Source organism: Anomaloglossus baeobatrachus, chromosome 7 (assembly GCF_048569485.1).
Source record: "Anomaloglossus baeobatrachus isolate aAnoBae1 chromosome 7, aAnoBae1.hap1, whole genome shotgun sequence".
NCBI lineage: Eukaryota > Metazoa > Chordata > Amphibia > Anura > Aromobatidae > Anomaloglossus > Anomaloglossus baeobatrachus.
The window spans coordinates 45,700,771-45,719,897 of record NC_134359.1 but is presented as its reverse complement, the minus strand read 5'-3'; the positions used below and the strand labels follow the sequence as shown (position 1 = coordinate 45,719,897).

Below are 19,127 nucleotides of genomic sequence, written 5' to 3'. Positions count from 1 at the left end.
ATAATAATCATAATTATAATAATAATAATAATGTTTAATTTTATTGTCTTTTCAGCAATGGAGATATTCTTACACGGCAACATACCGCATTTATGATATAGAAAATGGGTTAGTATTGGTGCTTTATGGAAATATTCTATAATATATTTTATATACTTGTCAGTGACATCATTTTTTAAAATCTATTTTACAGAGTATTTATAAAAACAAGTGAACTACCTCATAACATTCAGCACATATCTTGGTCACCAGTTGGTCACAAATTGGTAAGTAGAATTTTAAAGTGGGCTAAAATTAACATTTGACTATGCGGTCTTGGCCAAAAATCTTGAGACTGCCACAACTTTGTTGTTTTTAGATCTTTTGGTCACGTTTCTATAATTGATAAAGTACAATTGAAAACATTTTTTAAGTTTTTAAAGTTTTATTGGCAAAAAGATCAAGTTTACGCAAAGACTCAATATTTACAGTGTTGATCCACAGTTTTCAACACTTCGCCCTGACACGGTAGATACCAGTTTCTGGTCCGGCAAGGTATTGATGCCTAATCAGTACTTAAAAGTTAACACTTATTGTATATTTGTATATTTTTGTTTGGGAGAAAAACAAAGAGGTAGTCAGATCAATAGTTCAGAAATCTGGAGTGGGTCACGATGTCTACACGGAGAAACCCTGATCTAGGCTACATAGACTCTAAAAGGAAAAGACAGATCCAGCGTACATCCATTAATAAGACATAATTACCTTTCTTTTTGTCGAAACGCGTTGGTCATTCATCCTGTGCTGTTTGTAGATGCCAATAGCGCAAGGATATTTTTTAAATGGTGTAAATAAAATGGGTGATTTTACTTATCCCTGCCTTTTGTCCGCTGGATCTGTCTTTTCTGTTTGGAGTATATTTTTGTTTGTCCAAGTACTTTTTGAAGATTGACCACAAGTTATCAATGAGGCTGTGGGATTGAGATCTGGGCAGTTTCCTGGCCATGGATTCAATATTTTTCGATTTTGTTCACTGATTCACTTAGTTATCACTTTTTTCTTGTTACATTATGCTCCATCATACTGGAAAAAAATTGTTCATCACCAAATTGTTCCTTATAGTCATGAGAAGTTGTCCTTGGAGCATATTTATAATGGTGTTAAAAAGTGTTTCCTTCCTTCCTGATTTCTTACTCTTTTGCAAATTTGTCTAGCTTTTTAAGGATCTTTTGGTCTACTTCACTTTGTCAGACAGGTCCTATTTAAGTGATTTCTTGATTTAGAACAGGTGTGGGTAGGGAAATTGAACTCAGTTTCCCAAAGATGTGATAAACTTGATTTAATTTCTGTTTTAAGGGGGAAACTCTTTTTCACACAGGGCTCTAGAGGTTTGGATTTCTTTTTCCATCAATAATAAAGACCTTCATTTATAAACTGCATTTTGTGTTTATTTGTTTTATCTTTGTCTAATATTTCAATTTGTTTGGTGATCTGAAACATTTAAGTGTGACAAACATGCAAAAGAATAAGAACTCAAGAAGAGGCAATACTTTTACACCAGTGTAGATCCCATTCTTTAATCATGGCACTGTTCTTAGAAAAAATGTGCCTGTGCAGGACCTCAATGTCGCCTTGTGCGTATGACGTAGAACGCGTCATCCACACTAGCTTCAGAAGGAGGACAAAGATGACTGAAAGAGGAGGCGCAGATATGGAGAACGGAGACACCCATCCAACCGTCTGCTCCGCATCGACTGTTAGGTATAAACATCCGGTGACAGGTTCCCTTTAAATGAAAAGCCCCTACAGAGGAATGGTCTCCGCATGATGGCATGACATGGGACTCACCTTTTCTTAACTAGACAACAATATTCCAGATATCTTAAAAAGTCTGAAGGCGGCTTCATCAGAGAAAATAAGTTTACATGGATGGAACTACAGAGGACTGGAGTAACGTTCTATCAGTCCCCTCATTACATATGATTTGGAGAATAGCATTAAATTTATATGGCTGTCACTATATGCAAAAAATGAACTTATATAAGCCATCTGTGAGGTATTGGGAAAGTGATTGTTATAGAATCCAGCTGGAATTGACAAGGTAAAATTCTGAAATTTCATATAAGTGCTAACTGGATATATTGCACTCTCCCGACTGTATGTCTAAAATTAAACTTATTTTGAGAAGTTGCTGGTGCTCGGTGGGGGCGGTGAGGCAGGGGCCATCTTGAAAATGTTGGCAATGCGTGCTTCAAATAATGGTGTCTGGAGTCAGCTTGTGCACAGATGGAGCTCTTGGCTCAAGATCTCATCTGCGCACACGCTGCCTCTAACCTATTGCTCTCCCAGCAGAGGACTTAAGGAAAATGGCGCCCAGAGGTGGCGCATGCGCAAATGATATCTCGGCTTGTCATTGAGCTTAATCTGTGCATGCGCTGACTCCTGTCTCATTTTCTTTAAAGTCCGCACCGCCGACCGTTTCTGGATGTTGTTTGCCTCACAGCGCCCGCAGCGAGCATCTGGGACACCCACCCGCAGCATCACCCTACTCCACCACCGCCCCTGCCTTCTGTGAAACCCGCTCCACCACCGCTGCCACACCCAGCTATAGACATCAAAAAGACAGCACAATCGTCTATAAAAAGTCTAACAAGGTGATAACAAAGTAAATATAGCTAGCTCACGTAGCAGACAAATTGCGTAGAGCTCTAAAGCCCGCTTTACACGCTTCAATATATCTCACAATCCGTCGTTGGGGTCAAGTTGTAAGTGATGCACATCCGGCATCATTTGTGAGGTATCTGCGTGTGACACCTACGTGCGATCAGGATTGAACGCAAAACCGTTGATCGCAAACACATCGTATCTTTGTCTAGAATTGAACGTTTTGTTGCACGAACCTAGTCAATTGAAACGTGTGACATCCCTCATACGATTTTGATGTCTGAGGCTATGTGCGCAGGTGTGCGCTCTGCACCGCAGCTTAAAAAAGGTCCGCTTCAGAGCGCAACTGAGATCCTGAGAATACCAGCCTTCAGCCGTATGGCTTTATCTGGCTGGTTTTAAAATTGGGGGGGGACTGCACGCCGTTTTTTTAAAGTATTTATTTATTATTTATTTCACTGCACAGTATAGACACGCCCACCGGCTGCTGTGATTGGGTGCAGTGAGACACCTGTCACTCAGCGTGGGGGCGTGTCTCACTGCAACCAATCATAGGCGCCGGTGGGCGGGGAAAGCAGGGAATACGAGATTGTTTAATGAGCGGCCGGCTTTTTCAAAATAGTAAAAGCTGCCGGAGCAGTGTGAACGCCGTGCAGCGCCGCACCGGTGATCGGGGATCGGTGAGTATATGAGAGAGGGCTGCTCAATTCAGTTACTCGGGAGTTTAGCGGTCACCGGTGAGTCCTTCACTGGTGACCGCTAATCAGGATGCGGCACAGACAGAGCCGCAGCATGACAATGAAGTCGGGTGAAGTTAACCCGAGTTCATTCTGATCGTGCGGCTCTTTCTGTGTCTGCTGTCATCGGCCATTCAGCTCTGCTACATGGCTGTCTGTGTCTGCTGTTAGCGGCCATGTAGCAGAGCTGAATGGCAGATGACATAGTAAAAACGCATCCCTACACATTACACACGCTTGGCAAGTCAATAAATAAAAAAAAAAAGGGTGCCCAATGCATACGTCACAGAACACATGATCTAAAGGATCGCACACAAAATTGATCAATTTAACATAGACTACTAACGCACGTGTGACAGCAAATGAACGACCTACGTGCAATCTCATAAGATCCCATATGCGACCTGGGCGTGTCACATCGCAAACGTGATTGCACAACAAATTGCAACGTGTAAAGCTGGCTTAAGGAGGTTATGTGCTGTGAAAAGGACTATAATCATGCTGTAACTTAATGGTAGTAAAGAGGAGAACATCTTGGATGTGATGAGCATAGGTGGCAGTTAAAAGGATCATGAAATTGATGAACAATGGACATAATATCACTTTTAACACAGCACCCAAAAAAAGGATTAACTTTTTAAAAGAAGACAAATAGGAGGATAGGAAGCTAGACAACACATAGTATAGTACAAAATTCTCATCTCTTTACCCTATAACAAGTGTCTATAAGCAGATTGTTCAAACACCACACTTAGGGGTACTTTGCACATTGCGACATCGCTAGCCGATGATAGCGATGCCAAGCGTGATAGTACCCGCCCCCGTCGCACATGCGATATCTTGTGATAGCTGCCGTAGCGAACATTATCGCTATGGCAGCTTCACACGCACTTACCCAGTCGGCGACGTTGCTGTGACTGCCGAAGAATCCCTCCTTCAAGGAGGCGGTGCGTTCGGCGTCACAGCGAAGTCACCACGATGTCACTATTCGGCCGGCCAATAGAAGCGGAGGGGCGGAGATGAGCGGGATGTAAACATCCCGCCCACCTTCTCCCTTCCGCATTGCCGGTGGAATTGCGGGCGCAGGTAAGGAGATGTTTGTCACTCATGCAGCTTCACACACAGTGATGTGTGGAGCTGCAGGAACGACAAATAACATCATACCTGCGGACGCACCGACATTATGAAAATGAACGACGTGACGCAGATCACCGATTTTTAACTGTTTCACGCTCGTTCATCTTCTCTCCTAGGCTTTACACGTTGCGATGTCGTTACCGGCGCCGGATGTACGTCACTTTCGATTTGACCCAAGATATCGCAGTGGCGATGTCGCAACGTGAAAAGTACCCCTTAAAATGACCTATTTCATTCAATTGTGTCATTTTCATGAACTGATAATGTAACAGGTATAAATGTGCGTAAAGCTGTCACGATGATCAAGAACAGGGGAGACTGGGGCTCCTACTGTAGCCTGGCCCTCAGACTAGGAGGACTCTAGCTATTCCTTATCTAATGCGGGCTTTACACGAGACGAGCTATCGTGCGATGCATCGTCGGGGTCACGGTTTTCGTGACGCACATCCGGCATCGTTCACGACGTCATCTCATGTGACACCTCCGAGCGACACAGTATCGCTCACAAATCGTGAGTCGTGTACTCGTCGCTCAGTTTTAAAAAATTGTTTCATTAAAATGGCGCCGGTTGTTCATCGTACCCGGGGTAGCACACATTGCTCCGTGTGACACCCCGGGAACGATGAACACAGCTTACCTGTGTCCCGCGGCTCCCGGCGGCTATGCGGAAGGAGGTGGGCGGGATGTTTACGTCCCGATCATCTCCGCCCCTCTGCTTCTATTGGCCGGTGGCTGTTTGACGTCGCTGTGACGCCGAACGTCCCTCCCCCTTTAGGAAGAGGATGTTCGCCGCCCACAGCAAGGTCGCTCAGCAGGTAAGTACGTGTGACGGGGGTTTCACGACTTTGTGCGACACAGGCAGCAACTAGCCCATGACCCACAAATGACGGGGGCGGGTACGATCGATCGTGAAATTGCACAATCGGTCGTCTCGTGTAAAGCAGGCATTAGAGTTACCTCTGATGGTGAGGATGTCTGAGCCACCTTCCTGACCCTGCTCCCCACCAGCTCTGATCTTATACCCACTCCACCCCAACCCCATGGGAGGGCCGGGACAGGAGTGTGATAAAACCAACAGAGACAGACAAGGAGGGGAAACCAAAACACTATCTCACAGCATGGTCACACAAAAGTATAAGACAATAAGAGGTAAGGAGGAAAATAAGAGAAGGGAGAAAACAACAAGATGACGAGAGAATTCCAAAACAACTCCAAGCACCACACAATATAATCACCAGCAGGACTGGGACACAACAGTTCGCAGACCAAGAAAGCAATAATCTATAGTCGGTGTGAGAAGACAGATTCCACCATCTTCAAAAGGAAATAAATGTGATAGGTTAAGTCTACCAGAGATGAACACTTTCTAGCCTTACTATTAATGAGCACACAGCTGGTTGACGCCTGAGCCTGCCTGTGCAACTCAGGAAAATCAGAGAAACCATATTGTGGAGTGTTAGAATCCATAGTGTGGACAGCGTCTGATGATGACGCCATGACACTCGATGAGTTTTGAGCTAAACTCTATGTGACAAAAGCATAGTCAAAATATTACAATACAGCATCTACATTTTTTTTATTGTGTTATACAATATATATTTTCATTTAATGTCATTTAAAAAAAAAAAAAAATATTTCTTTCCTTCTTTTTAGGTGTATGTTGTAGATAATAATATTTATTTAAGACATGAACCTGGACAATCATCTATTCAATTAACCAACGATGGTAAAGAGGATGAAATATTTAATGGAATTCCAGATTGGGTCTATGAAGGTAGGTCACTTACGATAGCTATGTTCTCTTTGATGGAAACCTAATTTTGAATTTTGAACTGTTGTCTCCCGACTCCCCACATACAGAAGAACTTGGCCGAGCAGTCCTCTGTTCTCCATGAGAAGGTCTCTGCCTCACTCTCTGTTGGGGCTTTTCTCCCGTAAAACAAAAGGTTTGGTCTTTGGAAATCTAACAGCCCAATCCTTCTTTCTCCTGGCATCATCTTTCTGGGGAAAGTTAGGAGGACATAGTAGATTGTCAAACTGGCAAGTTTGGATAACTTTAGCCTAAGTTATACAAGGGCATTTAGTAATGTGAGAAATGACTGGCAGGGGTCTTCTTTCAATATTGTCCAGAATAGGGATCTAATTAATTGTAAGACCATTATGATCCTTGGAGGCCACAGTGCCTGGAGACCAATTCTCCATCAACTTGTTTTTCCAATTTCTTCCTGGTGTCCATCAGTCATATACTAGATTTTTGTTGGAAAGTGGTGGTGTAACGCTCACCACCAGGGGGCGCAGGTACATTGGGATGGTGTAGCGTACCTAGGTGTAAGGAGGCACTTTCCCCCTACTGGTCATTAGTACCAAGGCGGAGACGGTCTACAGAGAAGTCAATCAAGCTGAGTGTGAGAAGCTGGGAGGTAACATCAGTACAAAGGAGCAAGAGAAGATGAGGTCACATGCTAGCCGGTGGCCAGGAAGTAGTGTCAGGTACAGAAGGGGAGCAGAGCCATGGTCAGAGAACAAGCCGAGGTCGGAAACCGAGAAGACACAAAGGTACAGAGGAGAGAGTGGGGCTGGGGTTACAAAGCAGGTATGGACAGGGAAACAGTGAGTACAGACAATACAGGAGGGATGGAGGTTAGAGAATGGGACAAAATTTAATGGGACAAGATCAGAACAACTTGCGAAAACCAGAAGCATACATTGCAGAGCAGGAACTGTTACTGGCGGCATTCCGGGTGAAACAGCTCCAAGATAAGGCAAAGCATTCACCCGGAATGAGGCACGACCGAGTAGTCCCCTCCCACTGACCCTTAACCCGGAGAAAAAAGTCAACAAGAAAACACCTAGGACACAATGACTCTGCATAGAGCAGAGCCATAAGTGAATCATGACAGGTGGTTGCACATACAGTACATACTTCTCCAATCATAATTTGGCTCGGTTATTCTCAAAATCAGTGGGGGTCCTCCTAGTGGTCGGACCCCAGCAATCATACCCTTATCATTTTGTTGATATGCGATAAATGTTATGGTAACACCTCTTTATCCTGTTTAAATTTTTTTCTTTGTTTTAGAGGAAATGTTGGGGTCAAAGCACGCTATCTGGTGGTCTCCAAATAGCAAATTTATTGCCTTTGCCCAGTTTAATGATAAAGATGTCCCTTTAATCGAATATTCTCTTTATGGTGAAGACCAGTATCCAAAAACTGTTAAAATACCATATCCAAAGGTAAAAAAAACTATGCATACATACAAATTTCCACAATAGTAGAATACAGTGAATTTTAGTTTTTAATCAATTTATTCAGTGCATTACTTTAGAAATGCTAGTACAGTCGAAAAATATATATATATTTTGTACAGGTACATAGCGACTTAATAGAAATAAAATTATTGATTAAAATCCCATCTGATAATGCTGATGAGGCAATTTTTCTCTCTAAATATTCAGAAACCTCAAAAATTTTCCAACTAAGTCTACTGACGATAAAGTTACCCATGTACAGCCAATATCTTTTGTCTGATGTAAAGCTTCGTCCTCAGATACACATGTGTGTCGCCCCTGCAGCTCCAGTCGCCACAGAGTATTGCACCTTATTTAAGGTGCGGTATTCACCTCGGGTAATGAGGGGGTTAATCACTGGTGTTCCACAATCACACTTTACATGCAGCTTAGGAGCCTTCTCACTGGGGAGCTGAACTAGGGTAAGCAGGGGGTTGGCCATCATGAAGCATGGGAATTTCCCTGTCACTAGCACAACCACCTGGGGGGGGGCAGGTTCCACTTTGGGGTACAAGTAGGAGCAACTTTACACAATCCTTAGTCAGTCTACCTGGGACATCAGTTCTGGCGACACGACACCACCACCATCTTCTTTTTCTTCTTTCCTGGGGCCTAGGCTTGGAGCGGAACGCTCAGCCTGGGTTCCTTACCACTGGAGGGGCAATTCTTACAACGGACACTTTCCAAACACTGATGGCTTCTTCCAACGTATCTGAGGTTGACGGGGTCCATCACAGCGGTGACCAGTGCTTCTCCTGGGCTTCTTAACGAACTGTGAGTAAAGACACCTGGAACCGCAGCAGCCGACTCGGACTCTTATTACCGGCGCTCCGCGCCTCTGCGCCAACGGCCACCGCCACCACTACTCCCTTCATCATCCTCCCCGTTGCTCGCTCCACCTGTGGGGAGCGATACCATTTTGGCTGCCATTCCATCCGCCCCGGAAGACAGCGACAGCAGCGGTGGCTAATTTCCTGGCCGCGTGCCACAGGTGGCGTCACGACATTCCTAACCTCCATCTCATCTTCCCCCTTTATTGTGGACACCTCGGGGTACGAAACCGGGCTCAAGGCCCACCCCGTGACATCCCCGGAACTGACATCACTGGCCCGGCGACGAATAAAGGTTAACCCCTTGCCCCCCTGGGTTCTACACATGCGCTTTCAGCTGAATTGGGCATCCATGTGTCCTCAATGGAAAGGGGGCTATACTGTATGCCATTACCAGACACCCATAGGAGCGTTTCAAATCCTGAAAACAAAAATAACTATTTCTTAGATTTTTTTTTCTTGTTTATATGGGCACCCTAATAAAGTAAGAAGGAGAGACATGGAGGGGGATCAAACTGTAGTTTTTCTGTGTGTATTGAAACAGGTGGGGAAAGTATGTGCATGTGAAAAGCTGAGCTACTGGTATCAATATAAAATACATAATACAAATACATGCCCAGCAATAAATAGAGCACATTTATGCATGAAACTGATATAAATATCTATATTTCTATCAATAAAAGGCAGGAGCGAAGAATCCAACAGTCAAAGTTTTTACTGTAAAAATTGATGATCCATCATATTCCAAAATTCAAATGCCCGTACCTGCACTAATTTCCTCAAGGTAATTAGAATAATCTATCTCTCTATCTATCTATCTATCTATCTATCTATCTATCTATCTATCTATCCCTCTATCTATCTATCTATCTATCCCTCTATCTATCTATCTATCTATCTATCTTTATATCTATCTATCTATCATCTATCTATCTATCTATCTATCTATCTTTATATCTATCTATCTATCTATCTATCCCTCTATCTATCCCTCTATCCCTCTATCTATCTATCTATCTATCTATCTATCTATCTATCTATCCCTCTATCTATCCCTCTATCCCTCTATCTATCTATCTATCTATCTATCTATCCCTCTATCTATCCCTCTATCCCTCTATCTATCTATCTATCTATCTATCTATCTATCCCTCTATCTATCTATCTATCTATCTATCTATCATCTATCTATCTATCTTTATATCTATCTATCTGTCTATCTATCCCTCTATCTATCTATTATCTATCTATCTATCCCTCTATCTATCTATTATCTATCTATCCCTCTATCTATCTATCTATCTATCCCTCTATCTATCTATCTATCTATCTATCTATTATCTATCTATCTATCCCTCTATCTATCTATTATCTATCTATCCCTCTATCTATCTATCTATCCCTCTATCTATCTATCTATCTATCTATCTATCCCTCTATCTATCTATCTATCTATCTATCTATCTATCTATTATCTATCTATCCCTCTATCTATCTATCTATCCCTCTATCTATCTATCTATCTATCTATCTATCTATCTATCCCTCTATCTATCTATCTATCTATCTATCCCTCTATCTATCTATTATCTATCTATCCATCTATCTATCTGTCCCTCTATTTATCTATTTATCTATAAATATATATCACAGGTTGACAATATCTATATATTATCATATTTATTCTTCATCCACAGTGAATATTGCTTCAGCTGGGTGACGTGGATACTGGATGACAGAGTCAGTGTGCAGTGGGTGACAAGAATACAGAACATATCAATTATATCAATATGTGACTATGAGCAAAATTCATATACATGGATTTGTCCAAAGGTAGCTGATACATTTGTCTATTTATCCATCTATCTATCTCACTATATATCTCATGTCTTTCTATTTATTGCACATCTTATCTCATCTGTCTCTCTATAAGTGTGCTTGTGATAAATACTATTGTTTCACCTTTTTGACAGAGGAGAGTCACAATTCTTTTTTATATATACACTAAGCGAGGCTCTGGGCTTTGTGACTTGAACCTGAAGCTTATTTGATTGGTCTTGCTTTATCTTTTTTTGGCAGATTTTTTCTATCTATCTATCTATCTATCTATCCATCCATCCATCCATCTATCCATCCCTCTATCTATCTATCTATCATCTATCCATTATCTAGCCATTATCTATCTATCTATCTATCTATCCATTATCTATCTATCTATCCATGATCTATCTATCCATTATCTATCTATCTATCTATCCATTATCTATCTACAGTATCTATCTATCTATCTATCTATCCATTATCTATCTATCCATCCCTCTATCTATCTATCAAATCAAATCAAAACAAATCAAATAGGCTTTATTGGTAGGATATCTATCTATCTATCATCTATCCATTATCTATCTATCTATCCATTATCTATCTATCTATCTATCCATCCATCTATCTATCTATCTATCTATCTATCTATCTATCTATCTATCATCTATCCATTATCTATCTATCTATCTATCTATCTATCTATCTATCTATCTATCCATTATCTATCTATCATCTATCCATTATCTATCTATCTATCCATTATCTATCTATCTACAGTATCTATCTAGCCATTATCTATCTATCTATCTATTATCCATCCATCCACATATCTATTACTGTATCCATCTATCCATCCATCTTCTATGTATCTATCTACTGGAAAAGATCTAATAACATTTTTGGGGGTGTTTCACATATAAAAATGGCCATTTCCGTACCTGCCCAGTAGCCACGTCATGGCAACCTCATTATACTGGGTCCTACTCTATTCTACTGCCTCTGACCTAGGTTTTAAAAACCTACATGTATGGGCAATGAGTGATCTACTATTAGATGATAAACACACACCTCTGGCTAATAGGTAAGGTGGGGGTTGGGGTGTATAGCTAGTCAAACGGACAGTTTAATATGTATTTAATATGGAGTGATGTCCATTTGACTAGCTGTGCACCCCAACCCCCACCTTACCCATTAGCCACAGGTGTTTTTATCCTCTATTAGTAGGTCACTCGTCTCCCATACATGTAAGTTTTTTAAAACCCAAATAGAGGCAGTAGGATAGAGTAGGACCATGAGGTTGCCATGACGTGGCTACTGGGCAGGTATGGAAATGGCCATTTTTATATGCAAAACATCTTAAAAAATGTATTAGATTTTTTCAGTAGTTTAAAGTTGTGGCATTTCAGAATGCAGCTGTTCCTTTCTTTTATGTCAATTTATCATGATCATATACGCACCTTATTCACACTATTGGAAGTGTGGTCAGTCTTTTTTTGTATTTTTTTGTACCTTTGTATCTATCACTCTCATATATCTCTATATCTATTTACCACCGCTTGCACAATACAATAAAATATCTACCGATACGATATGTATATTTTTACTGCAGTGTTAATATTTTTCTTGATCTCTCCTAAGGATCATCAACATGTTGAAGCAAGTAAGACAGGATGGATTGGTGTGGTATGTATCTTTAGTATTTTTATTTTATTTTATTTGTTTTATAGAATAGCAGTGTTGTATACAAGTGCCAATATTGATTCCAAATTTATTAAGAAATCTAGCTTTTTCTACTGTTTAGTATGACCAACCAGCCTGAAGTGAAAAGACAATCTCCTTGATTACAAAAACATTAAAGTAGATTTTAACTATGAACATTTTTTACTTTGGTACGTAACTTTGATCTTTAGCAAAGCACAAAAAACTAATACATGCAAATATACTACTTTTTGATCCTAAAAGCAGCACTCCAGCATTTTTTTGTTTTTGTTTTTCTCCATGGCACTTTAAATCGAAGCCCCCTGCTCGTGCCCCCTCTTCCAGCAGCTTCATCTTTTACCGACATCGCTCCAGTCCTGTGGAGCCATCTTGTGCCCAGTGTCGGACTGGCTACCGGAGAATCCTCCAGTAATACCAGTCCTGGCTGCGGTTACCTGCATTGAACTACAAAGCATGTCACCTGAGCTCCGGAGTTCAGCCTGGCCTGTCCGCAGCTGTGACATGAACTGAACTGCAATCGCCGGGGAATCAGTCGGCGCTGGTGGTTCAGTCCTGCAAACCCCTAGTTCAGTGTAGGCTGCACTCCGGCTGCACTCCGGAGTTCAATGCAGGTAACTGCAGCCAGGACTGGTATTACTGGAGGTTTCTCCGGTAGCCAGTCTGACACTGCTTGTGCCCCTAACTTCTGACTGGCTGGGAATCAGAAGTTGTATCACAAGCTCTCAATACAAGTCTATGAAAGCCAGAACGTAGCCAGAATGAGGCTCTCCTAGACTTTTATTGAGTTGTGACCTCCGGCCACAGTCCATGAAACACTAGAGCGGCAGGTCACAAATCAGTAGATACCGACTGGAGCGGTGGCTATATCAGGTGAAGACAGCAGCAGGTGAGTATAAGACAAGGGGCAGGAGACTTACATTTAAAGCACCACTCTAATGGTGAAATTAAAAGAAACCACTGGAGTGGTGCTTTAATGTATTTTTTTTTTTTTTAAACAAAACATCGGTATAGAATTGAAAGAAAAGAATTGATTGAAAGAAAGGGAGGCCGAAGGAACTCTTATGATACTCTTAAAGGGAAACTGTCATTTGAAAAAATGCTGTTATTACAGATGTAGGATTAATCTGCAGGTTAATAGCGTTTTAAACCAGCCCGACGTCTGTACTGAGAGCCCCGCTGCTGAGAGGAAATGAACTGACAGCTGGGTCTAATGCAGAGCCAGCTTTTAGTCAGTGCTGCATAGTGTATAGTGAGCGGTGACTGAATCCGTGTCCTGTCTCTTGCTCCTCACAGAATCCTCCTCCAAAACTGAGCCCACATCCCTCTGATGTATAGGAGCATGTACTGCAACTCCGGAGACACCCCCCTGGTGGACAGGTGGAGACACTGATGCTGGAGTATCGGCAATATCAGCACTCTCACATCTGCTGCACCCATAAGCCAAACAGGGGTCAGGCAGATTTGTGTCACAACAAGAGAGGAGGCAGATTCGTAGTGAGGAAAAAACAAGTTAGGCTAGTTTCACACTTGCGTTAATTACCTTCTGTCGCAATCCGCCCTTTTGGAAAACAGCGGTTTCCCATAGACTTGTATGGATGATGGATTGTGACAGAAGTACCTGCGCTGCTTCCGCTCACCGACGCTGCTGCGGAATCCTTTATTTTTCACTGGACATGCTCATCTTTTTTTTTTTTTAATCACAGAAACTTTATTTTGTCTCTCGGTGGCCGAACGATCAGCTGAGCGCCTGGCAGCCAGCTTTTCAGAGCGATCAGCTGAGCGCCCGCAGCCAGCTTTTCAGAGCGATCAGCTGAGCACCCGCAGCCGGCTTTCAGAGCGATCAGCTGAGCACCCGCAGCCGGCTTTTCAGAGCGATCAGCTGAGCACCCGCAGCCGGCTTTTCAGAGCGATCAGCTGAGCACCCGCAGCCGGCTTTTCAGAGCGATCAGCTGAGCACCCGCAGCCGGCTTTCAGAGCGATCAGCTGAGCACCCGCAGCCGGCTTTTCAGAGCGATCAGCTGAGCACCCGCAGCCGGCTTTTCAGAGCGATCAGCTGAGCACCCGCAGCCGGCTTTTCAGAGCGATCAGCTGAGCGCCCGCAGCCGGCTTTTGAGAGTGCTCAGCTGATCGCCTGGCAGCCAGCTTTTCAGAGCGATCAGCTGAGCGCCCGGCAGCCTGCTTTTCAGAGCGATCAGCTGAGCGCCCGGCAGCCGGCTTTTCAGAGCGATCAGCTGAGTGCCCGGCAGCCGGTTTTTCAGAGCGATCAGTTGAGCGCGCAGCAGCCGGCTTTTGAGAGCAGCCAGGTGATCTGCTGATCATTCACAATAGCCTGCCGCCGGTGAAACTGTAAAGAAAAAAAAAAGCAGATTCTGTTGTTTTGTACAATCCGTTGCATCTGTTGTGCCACAATATGCAACGCATCTGTTACATCCGTCACACAACGCAATGCAATGATTGCCGTTCAACGCAAGTGTGAAACTAGCCTAACACAAACTAGGAGAGGCACCGCAAGACCAGAATGTCTAGTAGGAGGATAGTTATCAATGATATAGCAATCAGTAGGGCCAGTTAACCAGTCTGATAGCAATCCAATGAAACACTCCAGTCACAAGCCAGGGATTGTGTTAGCCTAAACTATTAGCTGGCAATGCAATTTAGAGAATTGATATTTTATATATAGAGTCCTACGCTCTGAGCATACCTCCAAACTATCTGACCGGCCAAGCCCTGTGATTGGTTGGTGGCTGGACAAGCTTCTTCAGTCCTGCTGAGAATCCTATGGCAGTGTTGGTGAGAGCACAGTAATTTAGTGAAGTAATTGACAACAAAAACTTTCAGAGAAAATGGTTTTCCAAAAAAGCCAACAAAGATGTATAAACCTCCTCTATTACTTATCATTTACCAGTGCATTATAGGGGTGCATTGGCCCTGATGACCGTGACGTAGAATTTGCATTTCTGGTCCCATAATATTTGCCAGAAAATTCGGAATGCTAGTGGCACAGGCCATAACATCACTTCCTGATTAATTGAGAGGGTGGTGGTATTTCTGCACTGTAGGACTGTTTTATTATCACTATATGGTGCATCATAAAAGTGGAATAGAAAATACCGCATGAAGCAACCTTTTTGTTAGAGGAGTGCGCCACAAGATATGCCTTAATGGGGATATCCGGGACTTTAAGAAAAAAAAAGTGCCAAAACACTAGCAGGCAGGTAGTTTTTCCCTATCTGCCTGTTGTGCCCGCCACTGTTCCTTGCCAGCACAAAGCAATCACAGACCACTCCTGCCGGCGAAACAATGGCTTTGTCAATAGAGTGGTGGCTTATTTTCCGCTCTGCTCTGTAGATGGGGTGGGACAGTAGATGTCACGCTGATTGACCGCCAGCTCCCTGCTGCCTAACTGGGGGAGGCAGCTGTCAATCAGAGTGACGTCGGCTACCCTGCCCTGTCTACAGGGCATAGCGGATGAGAAGCTGCTTCTCTGTTGACGCAACGTCAGCGGGAGTAGCTGAATAGCCGTCAGGAATGGTCTGTGACCACTCTGTCGGCGAAGAATGACGCTGGGCACAACAGTCAGATAGGTTGGAACTACTGCCTGTTAGCACTTAGGCACATTTAAAAAATAAAAAAGGGTCAGATATATCCTTTAAATGTGTCACAGATGGAGTCTCTTTGACGGGACCTGGATCTACCCTGATCATACATGTGCAACGCTCTCTATCCCTTTGCATGGGAATTCATACTACCTCTCCGACAGGGCCCCATTTACAAGATATATGCGAGTCTCATATTCTGTGGATATTCTGTAAATGTACAAGATGATATTATACCTTAAACTATTCACATTCATCTGACATAATATTATTTTTACTTGCTTGCATGTATTTTAGGTTAAAAATAATGTTTTACAATTAGGTTCCATTAAAAATTTTGCACCGTTTCAATTTTCCACCGTTTTGCTTTTCCATATTTTTTGTTTTGCTACACATTCACCTTTCTTGTGGTCCATGGTCATGAATCAGCTGATAGGAGGTCAGATAATGACATAAAAAAAGAGGTATAAACCCTCGTGTGAGATCAAGCTCACTGTTGCACTCTCAGTTATCTCATGACTCCGGAATGTCTGACTGAAGGCCTTTGACCTTCCCCAACAACCCCCTACCCCCTAGGGTTCTTATCTAAAATAAACACAAACACTGCGTGACGTTGGATATAAAGGCCACAGCAGCCCCATTTATTCGTAACAGAAACATAAGCAATGTAACAATACAAATCTTCATTGAAGAACCCCCGAAAAGGAAGGGGGGGTACCTGAAGGTTAACCAAAATGTTCTTTGCAACATCAGCCCATCTCCTGACCCTCAGCCGCAACACACCGACTCGAGAGCCCAAGCCAGATGTTGCCCACACTATGTCCCGCTGAGACTCAACCCAGCAAGGACCCGTTTACCAAACAATTGCACCGCTAGAGGTAACCCGCTCCGGCACTGGGTTCCGTCCTCTCCTCTGTGCAAACCCCCACCTTCAGACACCCCCCTCCTTTCCGCCACCGCGAGTGCGCATGACCCCTTGTGCGCGCGAGTCCTCCCACACAAACAAAGCCTTCTCAACCCCCTCCATCAGCCCTAAGGCCCAGATATCATTTCCCACCGAATTTAAATGGACCCCGTCCCGGCGCAACAAGTCGGCGGACGCCGCTTCCAACTCCGGGTGCCGAACAGAGACACCCCCGACCCGGGAAATGAACCGCCCAATCTCCCGATTCACTTTACTTCGCGCCCTGTTTACTGCCTCCACCGACCTGGCGTGCCGCCATGCCAGCCGCGCCACCATATCAGACCAGACAATTACTAGACCCGGGTGGGAAGACAGGAGCCGCAGGCAGTCACATTTGATGTCTTGTATCAGGTCCCTGGAAGCCCGGAGACCCAAGTCATTCCCACCTGCGTGTAGTACTACCACGTCCGGTGCTCTGTCCAACTGCGAATGGTGGCGCCAGGTAGGCAACACCTCACTCCACAGCATGCCCCTGACTCCAATCCATCGCACAGTCGCCTTTTCCCTGGGGACCCCCAACTGGCGGCCGTCCGGTCGTATTCCCGCACGAAACGCCCCCCAATACACGTATGAGTGGCCGAGCACCCACACCAACAATGGTAAACCTACAAAACAAAAGGTGACAACACAACAGAGGAGAGGGTGGGGGGGGGGGGGGAGGCACGAGGAAGAAAAGATGGGTAATGAATATCAAACAAATACCATCCCCGACCCCCCCCCCCCCCACCACCAATATCTCACAACAAGTTCGGCCGGACGTAAGATCTAAACCTGGCCGAGTCCCATCGTCCAATCTTACGGAGAGCCTGCGCGCCCAGGCCCCAACGAGCCGCCTGAGTCGCAGCCCCAATCCGAAAGGAATGCGACGCGAACTCAGCCTCGTTGAGACCGCAACACTGCAGGCACCTCCGAAAGATGCAGACAAATTGGTAACTAGACAAGGCTGACCCGTCCTGGTGGGACAAAAGGGACCCCGGGCGAGCTCCCCTCACTTCTAAAAACGCCGACAGCCATCTGACAGGGCACTCCGCTAAACCAGGTACCCCCCATAGTTCCACCATCCGCCCTCTACCCAGCTGGTCCGTCTTTGACCGTCTCAAGCAGCACCGTACCACATCCACACCGCATTCCACGTCCTCCAACAACAAACCTCCGTGACTCCTCGTGTTTCTGCTCACCAGTTCGCTAATTCTAAACGCCCCAAAGAAGGCCAAAACAAAAGCGGTCCCGAACAACTGGCATTCATACCCCGAACAGCACACCCGAGGCAAAACCGACAACAGCTTGCCCAGCAGCTCAAAAGATACCGGGCGCCGAAGGTCTCGGCGCGCCCCCGCCCTCCGGTAACCCTTCAGCGCCTGGCGCACCCAGAAATCCTTCGTAACATCCTTCCAGCCCAGTAACTTGAAAAAGAAAGCAATGCCCGCCAACCTGCCCGCCACGGCCGACCACGAAAGGCCTTCTTCCTTAGCCCTGCCCATCATGAACAAAACTAAATAAACTCTGTCACCTTCAGATACATGACCTCCCACCTCATCAACCAACTCGAGCCAACGGTCCCACGCTGAATTATAGCTGCGCCACGTACTGGGTGCCACCGAATGTCTGATCAATTCCCAGGCCGGCTGCAAACCAGGTCCCACAACCAGACGGGCCACACGGTCTCCTGCTGCTCCGCGTCCGGCGCCAGCATTCGAAAGCGGTCCCACTGGAAGCGAGATAAAGCATCAGCCACAGAATTCAGCACCCCCGGCACATGTACAGCGCAGACCCACAAGTTCAACTCCAGACATTTCAGCACCAAATGACGCAAGAGATCCACCACCGGGGGGGAATCAGCTGTCAACTTGTTAACACACTGAACGACCCCCAGGTTGTCACACATGAAACGCACCTTCCTGTCTTTCAAATCCTGTCCCCAAACCTCTATAGCCACGACAATAGGAAAAAGTTTCAACAGGGCCAAATTCCTAGTCAGACCGCAAACCCGCCACGAATCAGGCCACCTGCCGACACACCATCTCCCCCCAAAATATGCGCCAAAACCACTGGATCCCGCCGCGTCCGTATAAAGGACCAACTCCTCATTGGACACCACCTCGCGAAGCCACAATGACCGTCCATTATACAGCTGCAAAAAACGGGACCACACTCTCAGGTCCGCCTTGTGCTCCACCTTCAAACGCACAAAATGCAAAGGGTGCAACACACCAGTAGTGGCTTGAGCCAAGCGACGGGAAAAAACTCTCCCCATCGGCAAAATCCTACACGCAAAATTCAACTTCCCCAACAGGGACTGCAAGTCCCGTAAACGAATCTTCTTGGCCTCAATGGCCCCTTGAACGCAACGCCTCAAATCCGCCAGCTTGTCCTCCGGCAAGCGGCACTC

At 44.7% G+C, this 19,127-nt stretch overlaps 1 protein-coding gene across 1 annotated transcript in view; it reads left to right on the top strand.

The window, feature by feature from the left end:
- Positions 1-19,127, top strand: part of LOC142245858 (prolyl endopeptidase FAP-like) — a 164,861-nt gene that overhangs the window by 70,630 nt on the left and 75,104 nt on the right. Inside the window, exons 6-12 of the mRNA XM_075318841.1 lie at positions 56-108; positions 194-266; positions 6,171-6,291; positions 7,597-7,751; positions 9,319-9,419; positions 10,333-10,468; positions 12,098-12,142. Coding sequence (XP_075174956.1) covers positions 56-108; positions 194-266; positions 6,171-6,291; positions 7,597-7,751; positions 9,319-9,419; positions 10,333-10,468; positions 12,098-12,142 — 684 coding nt within the window. The remainder of the gene's footprint in view (positions 1-55; positions 109-193; positions 267-6,170; positions 6,292-7,596; positions 7,752-9,318; positions 9,420-10,332; positions 10,469-12,097; positions 12,143-19,127) is intronic.